This window comes from Actinia tenebrosa, unplaced genomic scaffold, assembly GCF_029948245.1.
Source record: "Actinia tenebrosa isolate PJP-AT-01 unplaced genomic scaffold, QUT_ActTen_1.0 PGA_scaffold0__85_contigs__length_37466705, whole genome shotgun sequence".
Taxonomy (NCBI): domain Eukaryota; kingdom Metazoa; phylum Cnidaria; class Anthozoa; order Actiniaria; family Actiniidae; genus Actinia; species Actinia tenebrosa.
The window spans coordinates 34634200-34649445 of NW_028292569.1; the positions used below are offsets into that span (position 1 = coordinate 34634200).

The 15246-nt window shown below is 38.8% G+C and overlaps 2 protein-coding genes and 1 pseudogene across 9 annotated transcripts in view; all 3 read left to right on the forward strand.

Annotated features, from left to right (window-relative positions):
• Window positions 1-15246, forward strand: part of LOC116297902 (fibroblast growth factor receptor-like 1) — a 31118-nt gene that overhangs the window by 12284 nt on the left and 3588 nt on the right. For 6 of the 8 annotated variants that reach the window (XM_089025140.1, XM_089025135.1, XM_089025118.1 and 3 more), the window contains 2 exons: window positions 2805-3006; window positions 14674-14982. In XM_089025140.1, coding sequence (XP_088881266.1) covers window positions 2931-3006; window positions 14674-14982 — 385 coding nt within the window. In that variant the 5' untranslated portion in view covers window positions 2805-2930. Of the gene's footprint in view, window positions 1-562; window positions 1455-1856; window positions 2682-2804; window positions 3007-14673; window positions 14983-15246 lie in introns of those variants that run through there. The other 2 variants (XM_089025113.1, XM_089025150.1) reach the window with 2 other exon arrangements.
• Window positions 7125-9604, forward strand: LOC148914153 (uncharacterized). The gene is made up of 4 exons (XM_089025216.1): window positions 7125-7401; window positions 7510-7728; window positions 8316-8437; window positions 8776-9604. The coding sequence occupies exons 3-4, from the start codon at window positions 8354-8356 to the stop codon at window positions 9478-9480; spliced, it is 789 nt and encodes a 262-aa protein (XP_088881342.1). The 5' UTR covers window positions 7125-7401; window positions 7510-7728; window positions 8316-8353; the 3' UTR covers window positions 9481-9604.
• LOC148914154 (uncharacterized) lies at window positions 10081-13630 on the forward strand (annotated as a pseudogene).

Consider the following 15246-nt stretch of genomic DNA (forward strand, 5'->3'; position numbering starts at 1 on the left):
AGTCTATTTTTGGTTTTAACATAACCTGGTTTGCTTATTTTTTTAGTCTTTGGTCTTTAAAAAAACCTTCGTTATCTTAATCGCGTGTGTTTTTAAACAACAGTTTCAAACCAATGTCGTGAACTGGCACAAACTGTCGTATCTTGTCGTGTTTTCTTTGGTATCAATCAATCAGTTTTTCTGGACCAATATTTTAAAACTAAAGAAGAAACCCGATAAAAATACTGTTTTAAAAAACCCTGATAACATTTCATAGGCCATTATTCCTTCCGTTCGGAGATTGTTCGTTATCCCTGTTTGTGGCTTAGCAGATATTGGATGGGAAAATGCCAAAAGTTTCAAATTTCATAAGAACTTCTTTTAAAAATTTTTTTAAGGGAGAAAAAAGCAAGAAGGAGCATTCTTGCGTTAGTTAGTTGCTTATATCTTTTTCCTTTGTCGTTTTTCGTTTTCTGTTCAGCTTTAATGGCAGATTAGAAGATGCTGACTAAATTTACGATGCGAACTCCATTAAAGGGAATCAAAATAAACACTTATTACTCATTCATAAGATTATAATCTTAGATTTGTGTGCTATTATTAGAGAGGATATGAATGGAAATGCTAGGTCAACTAAACTTTCCTCGTGATTTGCTGGCTTATTACTTAGGTAGTGCTAATAGCTAAAGTATGTGACAGCATCTAATGCACGTCTTGTCATCTTTGTAGACACTTCTAATTACGTCGATTATTCGCTTATAACCCAGTCCTTGTGATTGGTCAGTTCTTGTCAATGTTCTTTAATTCAGATGATTGCTAGAGTACAGAAGAATATTCTATCACAGTAGATAGGATTACAATAATAGGATGGCTTGTCGACAAACAGATCGCGCCGAATGATACCATCTATCTTACTCTTCTCGTTGAATCGCACTTGGATACAAACTCGGACTCGTCTTGTAAAATTACTACCTAAGATTGCTATAATGATAACGTCAAAAGGAAATCAGTGAATCTATAGTTTGTATATAGATTGCCTCTGTGGCCACTTTGATGATTCAACAAATTGCTGTCGGCGAGATCAAGTCCGCGGTTCGGGGTTATGTTACCTAAAGTGCCCTCCCGCGCTGCGTGAATTCGAAATATAAACAACAATCGTCAATGACCCAAGGCTTTGGACCCAAGAGCCAAATTCTGCCCTTTTTTGCTCATAAGCTCTGTACAGTGTTATATCAGGTACCTTGGCCATTCACTCACGAAAGACCTGCCTTGGAAGGGTTGGCCAATTCGTAGATACTACTACCGATAAAACAAGGCCGGGACTGTTACGTTGTGTGCGTGAATCATTAACTTGACATTAGGTAATTGACGTGATTGGCGTTTGTCTTAGGATCCTTTATCTAGAGTACATACAGTATGTCAAAGGCATTTTTCGTTTGATTAGCCGTGCAAAATGGATATGACTTTGTGATGCGGTAAGTTCTTTTGCCATTGGTCTTACTATTGAGTATAATAGACTATTGAGTATAATAGACTCGTATTAGATTCTTAAATCCATTGATTAAGGGCTCCTATTAGTTTATGATGAATTTGGGAGCATTAAGAGCCTTGTGTTTGCAACACAAGCCTTGGATCGCTGTTGGGTAAAGTGGTCCAGGGATCGATAAGGCAATCCATTGATATCCATATAAATGTAAGGTTCAAGTATGAAGAAAGATATCTGATATCCGTGATATTCGCTTTTCCATAGCGTGAAATCCTCACAGCGGATCTTTAAGGGGCCGATCAACAAGACCATTTTTCATTTTTGAAGGTTTGGCGTTGATGATTTGGCATGCTTACTCGAGGTGATTGATGCGCTAAGATCAACGATCTATTAATCCCTGTTGTGCGTTGTAAAATTGGACCAGTTTTCGTACTTTCCTGCTTCGGTGATTTAACACCAGTCCTACAGTGCCACTGACCAATAAGCCAGCCTAAGTAACTTGCTAGTACCAAATAGCTTAGGTTTACTTTGCCAAAGCACTTAGTTGTTAGCCCAAAGTCGAATCAAATTTCTCAGTGATTTATGAGTTGGATATTGTTCCAGATCATGGGATTAATATTATAAGAATTCATAGTACAACAAAGTATCTGTTTGTTGTTTCGTTCGAGTGCTGGACAGAGGACTTAGAGCCGATAGGAATTCAATTCGGAGTTTCGATCAGGAGACCACTGTACAAGGATAAATATTTATCCTTCATCGCAGCGTGTGGTTGGGATCGATCAGCTTACTTCAAGAATTCCAAGAAATGGGCTCAGGATTTGAATGCTCATTTCGAGAGAGGATTAGTTATTCCTGTGCTCTGCCAACATAAACCTACTTGCTGGGACTTATTATATTACCTTTTACTCTCGAAAGAAAGGTTCAAATTCAAAACTAGCCGGACATTTGGAAAACACCATACTCATTTGGGGTTATGCTACTTCATTAACTGAAGCACTTAGTGTTTCATCTCGTCTTTTCTGCCCGATGCATCAACATTTTTATAAACAGATAAACAGAATACCCTTGTTTGTAGATCACATTGATTCTGGATAAGAGGAAGCATGTTTGGTATCGAAATGATAAAAATAAGCTGAAACCCAACACGGTACTCAATAGGGGAAATTTAATATTGAGTGAAGTGATGATTCAGTTGACCCACAAAGTCGAATTAGCGGTAAGAAACCTAAACTTGACTGGGGTCGGAGAAGCTGTCTAAATGCCATGTACAGCATGGAATTATGGCATCCAGTTGCTAAGACGAACTTTGAAAATCTTATCTATTCTTTATTCTCTGTAGGCAACGGATTAGACGTGCAAGGAAAGTGGAAACAAGCTGAGAAAGAAGCAGAAGCGATAGTAGTATAAAAGCTTCGCGATATTGTCGTGGCTTCGTACAGCAACACTGGGTGACAGTGAAAAGAGAATGTGTCTGCTGAAAAGAGCGGTATTTACAGTAGTGCTGTTAGTTGTTTCCTTCGCGGTTCTGGTCCAAGCTAGAGGTAAGGATAAGCAAGGATAGGTTCCTTTTTTAGATCTAAACAAATCTATCTTCTTGTCTTTCATACTGCAATGTCAACTCGAGAGGGGACGTGGGGAGGCTGTTGTTTTCATTAGGAACAAGTTTTGTTAGTTTTTATGTAAATGTCTTTACACCCGAGAACAAGAGCAAACATAGCTTGACGGCTTCAAAGGGATTCCTTTGTAGTTACTTTTATCAATATCCGTCCATGCTACTGGCATTTTAAATAAACCAGCACACAGAAGTTATCCTATGGCTTATAGAGCTACATCTGTACTATGTAATAAGCCTGTCGAAAATAAGGAGTAAAAGTAGCTCAAGCGTACATCCTAAGTACGTCAAATTCTTGTCATCTATTACAGACATCCTACTGTTCTCTTGCTTTCGAGGTCTCTGGCTTTGTAAATATCGTTCAAAATCAAACATTTACATAGCTTACTGGTCGTTCAACTTCGGATCGTCACCACGTGTGCTATTTTAGTTATCTCAAGACCAAATCTGAATAAAGCCTGTTCTAATTAGCTCCGAAATCCGAGAACCCGATGAGTACTTTTGATATTGCGCCGCTGAAATCCATCTTAATGTTGTTATCAAATGCGTTAGTAAATCGTATTCCGAATCAGTCCCGTTTATCTGTGAAGCGATCCATCTTTTCGTAGGCTAAGAATTCTCAGTCAGCTTATATTGTTAGTGTTGACTAGCATTGCCAATTTGGTGGTGTTTTTCTTTCGGCATTGAAATAACGGGTCGACCATTTATAGTCGGCTCTTGCGCTGTTAGCAGGAGGTTGTGGTCTGGACCACTTCGTGTACTTATACTTCCTTCTGTCGACTTTCAATCGCTAACTGATGTGCGCCAATGATCATATAAATGAAATTTCCGTTTATTTTTCTTGGATTTTTTTCAAGCTAAGGTGATTGAAAGCTATCGATTCTTACTTCACATAGTGTGGTCAATAATAACATGAATACGTTTCTTGTTTCTTATTATGGCGTCTGCGTTCAAACGTTTAGAGTCTTTTGTTCGTCGCTAATTGTATTTTGTCGATTGCCAGTGTAATCAGCTACATTAGTAATAGGCGTAGAGATATGGTTAATTGTTCTCTTGAAGATTAAACTTCAAAACAATATTGCTTTGTTTGAGAAAATGTGATGAGATTCTGTTCCATGGTGATCCCTAAGTGCCTATTTTCTCTCCTTCCTGAGTCCTAAAAATCTCTAACGACTGATGATAATAAAATTTCTAGTTTTTAAATGATTTAAATCGGGATTTCTACTTAGAGATAATTTTTGATCGAACGGCCAAGAAACCTATTCTCTGCAGGTAACCAACCTTTATACTTTTCATTTCCTATGACAAAAATGTTCTCCCACAGTGAACTCCTTATCACTAAAATCCTAAACATTTTATGTAAAACACATGCCTAAGATATTTATTTGCCCGTATAATTCCAACAGATTAATTTTATATGATCAATCTTTTAAAATAATTCGAATTTTCACACCGACCTAGGCCGAAAGTACCCAACACAAAGTTAAAAATAACAGTCAGTCATTTATGCCAGTTAACGAATACTGTTTGCATTTCCTGAAACAAGTAATTTTTTCCATTAAGGTTGAGATGCGGCACGGGAGGCGAGGGATAACAGCAGGAAGTATTTTGGATTACTAACGAATGTTTTCTTATTTCCGTCCTTTTGTTTTGAACCGAGGTTTTTTTGGATCCATTTTTCGAAAAACGATCTCGGCTGTGCCCACTTTATCTGAATGCGAACAAACACTATTTGCCAATACTTTGCCCAGTTCTTATTTGTTCTGGGGATGTTAAGAATTCTCGCAAGTACTTTTCGGCTTTAGTGCTTGCATGAAGTCTTCTTCGAATTCCATTGAGATCATTCTTGGACATACCACCCATGAAGAAGACGCGCCTACATGAGACCTCACGCTGTATGAACCCTCGAGCTGCTTTCATTCAGCCTGCTATTTGCACGAACTCTTAAAACACACAATCCATGTCAGACAGTTTGTAAAACTGATCAGTATAATCTATCGAAGAATTTGAGGATTTTGCGTTAGTTGAATACTGTTGATATCAAATGGGGATTTAGGCTCTCCTATGATGATACAAAGGTTTTTTCTGTAATATTTTGAAATAGAAACACGTACTTGTAGAGTTCATGACTTGACCAAGAAATTGCCTCGCGCCTGTAATAAGTATTTCAAAAGTTTCCTGTGTGTGATTTAATTTAACACTAAAATACCGCGTACTCCGGCGTAGAGTTCATGACTTGACCAATAAATTGATCATTCTTGTTATAGGTATTACAAAGGTTTCCCGCCTGTGTGTGATTTTTTTTTTTTTTTTTTTTTTTTTTTTTTTTTTTTTTAACATTAGGATACGTACTCCGGCATAGAGTTCATGCCTCTTAAGAGTCAATGTCTGTAACGGTCGAAAACCATCGGACAGTTGAGAAAAATCGAAATTGCTCATACTTTGCCTAAATAACCTCCCTGGTAAGACATTTTCAAAAATATAACTTTAAGTGCTGGGCGCCTTTTATTTTTTGAGAAATCGTCAAAAGTTGATTTTTGAGCCGAAACGGGCTTGGACACCCTGTGTCGGATAAGAAAAATCGAAGTTTTCTCGGCGTTCGCACGGCTCCGCGTTTTATTATATCTAGACCATTATTTTTTCGTTGAAAAGGTACGTTCTTCTTCTTGAGTTTCATGCCACAATAGTTTTGCTAGTCCCCATTGTAAATAAATTACAGATTTTTAAAGTGATCCTACTTTGGTGCTTCAGAAAATTCGTGAATTTTCGTCATTTTCAATATGCCTAAATGGGTCGTGGTACATATACCAGAACTAAATAATTACCACCATGTTATAGCCTAACCCTTCTAAAATAACATATCCAAAGATTATTGGCGGCCCGCTAATCCTTATTCGCTGAGAGTCCCAAATGTGTCGGTAGTTTTCACCCAAGAAAGCGTTACGCAACGCGTTATTGATTATGCAAGTATCTCATGCTCGCGGGATTTTAACCTGAAAACAACATAAAACAACCACATTTCACAAGCCATGACCTCTAGTGATGCCATTTTATTTCTTCTTTCGACTATAAAGTTGAAAAGTACTATTATTTTAGTCTTCTATCATCACTAGTTCCGGTGGTCACGCAAGGCGATTCAAAACATGTTTACACAACGCCAAGGATAAATACGTCTTACAGATGCACTACATTTGTTTGTTGCACATTATCAATGGATAGTTAAGAAGTATTGTAATGGAACATTTCCATCAAAATACAATTGTCCACTTGAATGTTGTATTTTGTCTTTCGGTTCTTGGCAGATTGACCAGTCATCCGAAATGACACTCGGACTAGACCGTAACTCAATAGTACCATAACAGCCTCTAACGAAAACAATTGTTGCATTAGATTAAGTACGTCGTATGTAGGTAACATCAATTTTTCAAAGTAAATTCGTTTTTTCTGAGTAAAATATTTTTGTTTTCCAAGATTTTGGGCCCAACGGTCCATTACTGTGTAAGGGAATAAACGGTGTTACATTCTTTGCGCAATCTTTGACTGATATTTTACTTAACAGAAATCCAGATGAAAGTAATTACACTTGATGCGATGTTATCTTTTCGCGTAACTTTTGATTGACATTTTACCATACAGAAGGCCAGTTAAAACTAATTCAGTGTTGTTTTTCTTTGCGGAATTTTTGACTGACATTTTACTAAACAGAAATCCAGACGGAAGTAATTACACTTGAGCGATGTTATTTTTTTGCGCAACTTTTGATTAGCAGTTTACCAAACAGAAGGCCAGCTAAAATTAATTTATTGTTGTTATTTTTCTTTGCGTAATTTTTGACTAGAAGACCAGATGAAAGTAAGTTTATGTGGTGTTCTTTTTTTTACGTAACTTTTGACTGGAATTTGACCATACAGAAAGCCAGTTAAAACTAATTTACCGTTGTTTTTTCTTTGCGCAATTTTTGACTCAATCCGTGACAGTTTACTAAGCAGAAGACCGGATGAAAGTAATTACACTAATGTTGTTTTTTTTTTGCGCAATACACTACAGAACACCAGTTAAACTTTGCGCAATATTGATCAGTACTTATCAACTGTGAAAGTAAAGCATGTTCAGTGCCACCATTGTGCTCGTGGTAGCATGAGCTCCTGCAACTACTCTGCGTTAGTTGGTGGTTTGTGCGGACCCAGTTCGTATAATGAATCTATTACAGAATGCACCACCCTTGAAAGTTGCCAAAAAGATGTTTCCATTCACCTTTCTTTACATAAAGTCAGCGATGACTCCGGTGTTTCTTCCGAGTTCAAATTACTTCTTGCTCGGGCAGGTAAGTGAAAATCAGTTTTGTACATTGCAATAACAACAGAAAATGTATTTTTTAAATTCTAGTGCATATAGATTATAAAGATTCAAGACGAATATATTTTCTTTTAAGGAATATTCAATGTTGATGAAAAACATCCACAAATGACAATCTGTCCTCTTCACCGTGATAAGTTTGGTGTTCGCTGAAGATGTAATAAAACTCGATGTGCAATACCAGACGGCATTGCTGCCCACAAATCGTCATCTGTGAAAGGCCAATGTGGAGTGACAACTTCTATTTCCTCATACGTTTTTAATCAAACCGAGACTCTCCTTCCAGTAGGAACACGTGAGTACACTAACGAATGATCACCGTAAATTTGGCGTGAATAAGGGTAGTTTCAGTTAGTTTAATATGACGAATGGGGGCATGAATATTTTAAGGAAGGGCCCTAAAAATACTGAAAGGTATAAGCGGGGGGCTTTTTATGTTTAATGTTATTGGAAGGGGAGGGCTTTGAATTTTTTACACTATACTGGGGGTGGGGTGGGAGGGACATAAAATATGGCAAGTGCAAAGGGGAAGGGGGGGGGGCCCTGAACATGATTTCATATTTCAAAATTAAAAATCTTCATGCTCCCCCCCCCCCCCCCCCCCCCTTCCCCGTCATAACAAATAAACCTTCCATAATTAACCCAAAATTAAGTATTGGGCGGAAGCCTGGACGAGAAATTTCTCTTTTCGCACTGTTTCGTTAATTGCCACTTGTTTGTTGTTGTTTTATTCTTGTTGCTGTCCAGAAGGGAATGCTTTCGCTAGTCTATTCCGTACATTAGCAATCAGTACTATCGTTCTTCTCCAGACCTGATTATTTGCTTGCTCTTTATTTATGATAATGATACTGACGACGGTGAATTTTATTATTTTGTCTGTAGTGATTTGCAAGAGATGTAAAACCTTCTTGAATAAACAAATGACTCATTTCGACTTATATGTAGCCGAGACAACCGAGCCGAGTTCTGATATGCCTGAAGACCAACCATCAGAAACAGAACAGGTAACTTTTTACCTGGAGGTATGCTGATGTAAAACTGCATGCATAGCGGGAGAGAGGAGGAACAGAGGCAGGGCTGTTCGTACCCCTTTGACAGCGCTAGATAGCTCCTTTGTACTGTTCGTAGTTAACTCATTAACGTTGTACATCGTGGAGAATATCTCAATCTCCTAATCTCGACACCGAAAGGAGTCAAGAGATTTCTTTAATTTTTTAAAGGCTTGAACCTCTATTCAGTTAAAATAGAAATTAAGTTTATCATGATATTTTTCAGTCTGCATATAGCAGTATAGTCGACGCAAAAATGAAAAGTGGAAAATTATTTCTTGTTTGTTTAATAGGAGCAAGAAGAGGAGAAGAAAAGTACGGATACTTCTGACGAGATAACAGAGGCAATGAGAAAACTCGAAATAACTGAACATGATGACACACTGAGCGTATTTTCTCCAGACACCATGAGTACTGCATCTTCTTCTGGCGAGGCACCCGAATTCCCTTCTGCTGTCCTTGCATTAAACAGATTCTTGATAGCATGTCAGCTGGAGCCTATTGTGAAGCCAATGCTTGATTGGGAAGAAGTTACAGAGAGAACACAGCGGCGATATGTGCAGAGGACGTGTGATGTCATAGTTTCTGTCCTTAATGCAATATCTCCCCAGAATGCAGCTCACCTGTGGCAAGCTTTACAGATGTCCAAAAACATGAGCAAAGCGTTTGGTCTTACTCACTTACAGTCCGAAAGGGGATATTTAGATGCTTATAAAAACGCGGATAGCTGGGATACTCGCCGACAAGTGTTGTCTACCTTCTCTGACGTTGCCAGTTTTAGCGTGGCCTCAGAATACATTCCAGAGCTAACCCGTTATCGATACACTATGGCTAATCTTCATCGTCTTCAATATGGAAGAAGCACTCCAGTTCCTGTAAAAAGAACGCCTCGCCTTCGCATAAGCCACCACCAGTTGGAACATTTTCTAAGTTTTATAACCAGCCCCCATATTGTACAGGACTTGCCTTTTGGAGAAAGACAATTAAAACTGTCATAAGGGAGAACAATAACCGTGCCAAATATCATTCGTTCAATGGTGCCTGAAAGGATTGTTACCCAATATTCTAAATACTGCGAGAAATCAAACTTTAAACCATTCAGCAGGAGAACCATGCTCAGAATACTTGATGAATGCAGTGCGTCTGTGCGGAAATCGCTCCAGGGCCTGGATTATTTTGCAGCACAAGGGGCGCGAGCATTTGACGACTTGGCGGAACTTGTGCAAACTGTGTCCCCTTTGAGGAAAGATGGTGAGAGTTGGGCTTCCAATACACAAGATTGTTTGAAAGTCAGCAAGCTTTATCTGAAAGGAGACTACAAGGTAATAAACAATAAATTATCTAAATATTGATTGCTTCTTTACCCTAACAAATCGTTAATATTCTGTCGACAGCTGCACGTCAGCGACAACACGCAGGTTGCAGATCACTGCTATATCTACGCACTGAGTGACAAGGCAGACAAGGATTTCAAGCGCAATTGTAAGCATGAACATAAAGAACGATGCGACCAATGTAACGCCCTTGATGACACACTCAAGAGTATAGAAGATGCCATAGATGAATGTGAGTTTTCTTCAGATGAAGACAGGGACGAATGTCTCTATCTTTGTCAGTCTTCAAAGCGTGCCATTTATTCTTGGAAAAGCCATCAACTAAGAAGTGTCCGACAAGATGAGGCTCGCCTTGATATCATAAACCTTCTGGATAATGGTACAGTGTGGATCCTGTCGTTAACGACTGGGCCATGAAATTCCTGCCCCGCCAGTACCGAGAGTCCCAATCAGACTGGTTCGGGAAAAGAGGCATATCCTGGCACATCTCTGTGGTGTTTAGACGGTTCAATGGCGAACTTCAGTCCCAAGGTTTTATTCACATCATTGATTCCTGCAGTCAAGACAGCTCCGCCATCATAGTCATCATGCAGAACGTGCTCAAGACCTTGGAGACTGATAATCCAGATATAAGAACAGCGTTTCTCCGTCAAGACAACGCGGGCAGCAGCAACCATCCTTGCATGCCAGTACATTGAAAGAACGACCAAAATCAAATTATCAAGGATTGACTTCAGCGACCCCCAAGGTGGCAAGGGCCCTGCAGACCGACTAGCAGCCAGATGTAAAAGCCATATCCGTTTGTTCGTGAATGAGGGCAATGATGTTACCAACGCTCTAGAAATGAAAGATGCCCTTCTGTCCAATGGAGGAGTAGAGGGGGTCCGAGTTGCTGTAGCGCCGAGAATTGATAGCTCTTCCCTTGATCAGCTGGGAAAACTTCCGGGGATAAGCAAGCTGAATAACTTCGAATATAAGAAAGAAAGTATCATTGCATGGCGTGGCTACAACATTGGTAAAGGCAAGAAGATAAAGAAGGAAACGATCCAAGAGGGTAAGTATAGCAGTGACGTAAGGGTTCAGTGTGTCGTGATATTCTTAATGGTTTCCTCTATCACTTTTCCAGATATGAGCATCAAATGGATTGAAGTGGAGTTTTCACCCGGCAGTTTTAGACCTGTTGTATCTAGAGCTAGACAGACAACCAAAGACCCGAGCCAAGAAGCGGAAGAGGAGGCGGTCCCTCAGCAAATACAGACTTCAATCTACTCATGTCCTCAAGAAGGTTGTCTCCGTGTTTTCCAAAGATCTTCAGCACTAGAGAAGCACCTGTCCCTAGAATCCTGCACGAACACTCCAGAGAAGCAATCGATGCTAGACCTAGCAAAAGAAAGGTATGCATGTCATCTCAAGGAAGGTGTTGATGCCATTCCAACAATTATGGTTTCTTCCTCTAATGATACTACCCAAAGAAGCTCAAGCACTACGCTTGATATGGGATGGGCACTCAAGGAAGCCCGGAAAACGTACCGGTTTAATGAGAAACAGAAGTCATATCTTATAAAGAAATTTAACATCGGGCAACAAACCGGACGGAAGCTGAGTGCTGAGAGCGTATCGAAAGATATGAGACGTGCCCGTGGCGACGATGGTACGCGACTGTTCAGTGTCTCAGAGTTCCTTTCAGTCGAACAGGTAGCCTCATTTTTTTCGAGAACTGCATCCAAAGCACGGAATCAGACGGCAGATGTAACGGAGGAAGACGCTCGCGCCGCTATAGAAGAAGAAAACTACCACCAGGCCAAAGAATCAGTGTTGTCATCCCTTGGTCTACAGCACCCAGTAATTTATGACCAGTACAATGTGTGTCAGTTGGTCAAAGAATCGAAACTGAATAAGTTGAAGGTCGACATGCTTTGTATGATGTGTGAAGACCTGGACCTGGATGTACCTGCGAAGCCAGTTAAGAGGAAAGCACCCTATTTGCAATTATTAGAAGAAGTGGTTGCAAGCTGCAGTTGCAATAAGTAGTTTTTTTTTTATTATATGATTTCTTTCTTTTCACTTGAAACGTTTTCTTTGCCATGTTGTTGTAGCTCTTGGAATCTGTCCTATAAATATGGCACGCGTCCGGCTAGATTAGAGGCTCAAAAAGCTATTTGTTTATTCATTATTATTTTATTCTGTTTTATTTAGGGTTTTCCTATTCCTTTCTTTTCTTTTCTTTTTATTTAGTTCGTATACACTCTTTTAATAAAACTTACAATGCTTTATTTTCCGCGTTTGACGTCAAATCTAGATCTATTCTTTTCAATTTCATTCAAAGGAGAAAATTTTAAAAAGAATATAAATTTGACGTCAAACGCGGAAAATAAAGCATTGTAGGATGTTTTACAAGGGTCTATACTTTTCCTTCGCGTTCATTTTTCATGCCTTTCTTTCTTTCTTTATTATATGCTTTTCCAATTTCTTTATTTTATTTTCCTTTATAGAAAGAGACGCTTTATATACTTAAGATCGGTATTAGTTAAAATGTTCCAAATATATTTTTGACGAACAACTGATGACCTAGAAATCGGGTTACCTGTGTTACGATATAAATAGAGTTGTCACGCAATTATAACATCGGTAGGACCATGCAGTGAAATTTACTGTGCTTTAATAACAAAAATCACAGGGTACAATTCGTCCTATATTTTTTCTTTATTTTTTGATAGCCGTTGCAGTTGATTTTTGCCATCATAAATAGCACTCTTGGTAGTTTTTTTATTATTATTTCATATAAAAATGCAGCTCTAAACCCGGCGCTAAACTACAGATCCAGTCTTACAGTATATATATCATTCCATAATTTGAACTAGATATACGAGTGGTAGTATTGCAAATGTAATCGAATCATTTGATATCATATTATTTTCTTTAGTTTCTGGATGTTCACTGCATAAACGAACTATAGAGAATGTCAATAATCTTTTTCTTGGATAGTTAATGGCCTTCTTGGCGTTGTGTAAACATGTTTTGAATCGCCTTGCGTGACCACCGGAACTAGTGATGATAGAAGACTAAAATAATAGTACTTTTCAACTTTATAGTCGAAAGAAGAAATAAAATGGCCTCACTAGAGGTCATGGCTTGTGAAATGTGGTTGTTTTATTGCGCAAAGAAAAACAACACTGAATTAGTTTTAACTGGCCTTCTGTATGGTAAAATGTCAGTCAAAAGTTACGCGAAAAGATAACATCGCATCAAGTGTAATTACTTTCATCTGGATTTCTGTTAAGTAAAATATCAGTCAAAGATTGCGCAAAGAATGTAACACCGTTTATTCCCTTACACAGTAATGGACCGTTGGGCCCAAAATCTTGGAAAACAAAAATATTTTACTCAGAAAAAACGAATTTACTTTGAAAAATTGATGTTACCTACATACGACGTACTTAATCTAATGCAACAATTGTTTTCGTTAGAGGCTGTTATGGTACTATTGAGTTACGGTCTAGTCCGAGTGTCATTTCGGATGACTGGTCAATCTGCCAAGAACCGAAAGACAAAATACAACATTCAAGTGGACAATTGTATTTTGATGGAAATGTTCCATTACAATACTTCTTAACTATCCATTGATAATGTGCAACAAACAAATGTAGTGCATCTGTAAGACGTATTTATCCTTGGCGTTGTGTAAACATGTTTTGAATCGCCTTGCGTGACCACCGGAACTAGTGATGATAGAAGACTAAAATAATAGTACTTTTCAACTTTATAGTCGAAAGAAGAAATAAAATGGCATCACTAGAGGTCATGGCTTGTGAAATGTGGTTGTTTTATGTTGTTTTCAGGTTAAAATCCCGCGAGCATGAGATACTTGCATAATCAATAACGCGTTGCGTAACGCTTTCTTGGGTGAAAACTACCGACACATTTGGGACTCTCAGCGAATAAGGATTAGCGGGCCGCCAATAATCTTTGGATATGTTATTTTAGAAGGGTTAGGCTATAACATGGTGGTAATTATTTAGTTCTGGTATATGTACCACGACCCATTTAGGCATATTGAAAATGACGAAAATTCACGAATTTTCTGAAGCACCAAAGTAGGATCACTTTAAAAATCTGTAATTTATTTACAATGGGGACTAGCAAAACTATTGTGGCATGAAACTCAAGAAGAAGAACGTACCTTTTCAACGAAAAAATAATGGTCTAGATATAATAAAACGCGGAGCCGTGCGAACGCCGAGAAAACTTCGATTTTTCTTATCCGACACAGGGTGTCCAAGCCCGTTTCGGCTCAAAAATCAACTTTTGACGATTTCTCAAAAAATAAAAGGCGCCCAGCACTTAAAGTTATATTTTTGAAAATGTCTTACCAGGGAGGTTATTTAGGCAAAGTATGAGCAATTTCGATTTTTCTCAACTGTCCGATGGTTCTCGACCGTTACAGACATTGACTCTTAAATATTAAATTGCATCACGCCTGTACAAAGTGTATCAAAAGCTTACTGTGTGTGATTATTTTAACATTACGATACGTACTCCAGCGTGTGGTTCATACCTCTTGACCATTGGATTACATCACGCCTGTACTAAGTGTTGCAAAAGTTTACTCTGTGTGATTTTTTCGAACATTTGAAAACGTACCCATGTTGTATTCCTCGAGCAGAGAGCCTTTTCGCTTCCTAGCGGGGTAGAAAAGGACCTCTGCTCGCAGGGTAACCTACTTGTATATATACCACTAATCCAACAACCGCCACATGGACACTACGGTTACCTTTCATTGACTCTAGAATCTACCGTTATTTCTCACAAATCCTACAACTACTACTAGTAGCTTAACTTAAAAACCTCTTATTTCAGATGCTCCTAAGTTTATCAAAACTCCAAAGAAAGAGTATACTGTTTACCAGGGTGACACGATCAAACTGAGATGCTCGGTTACTGGGACCGAGGATCCGGTGCATAACCGAACTCTTACTGCGTGGCAAAAACTCGGAGGGAAAGGAAATGGCGTCGTTCGAAAGTCAAGAGCGTGGAGACGATTCAGAGTAAAGAATGGGAGATACCTTAGAATAAAAAATGTTAAGTTAAAAGATAGTGGGACATACCTGTGTATGGCAAGGAACCCGCATGGAGCCGTTACAGCTGTAATAAAGCTGACTGTTAAAGGTGAGTGAGACGAGCGAGTGAGTGAGTAGTGTGATGGATGAAGAGTTAATGCTATGGATGGATGCATGCATGCATGGACGCATGGAGTAAGAAGCTCTCATAATTTCAATTTTACACTTTTTCAGAAAAAGAAGACTTGCCATAGTAAGTGTTACTCGAAGCTTCCTCATCACTCACTCACTCACTTGCCCGCCTTCGGGTGACCATGTGAGTGAGTGAGTGATGAGGAAGCTTCGAGTAACACTAACTATGGCAAAACTATTT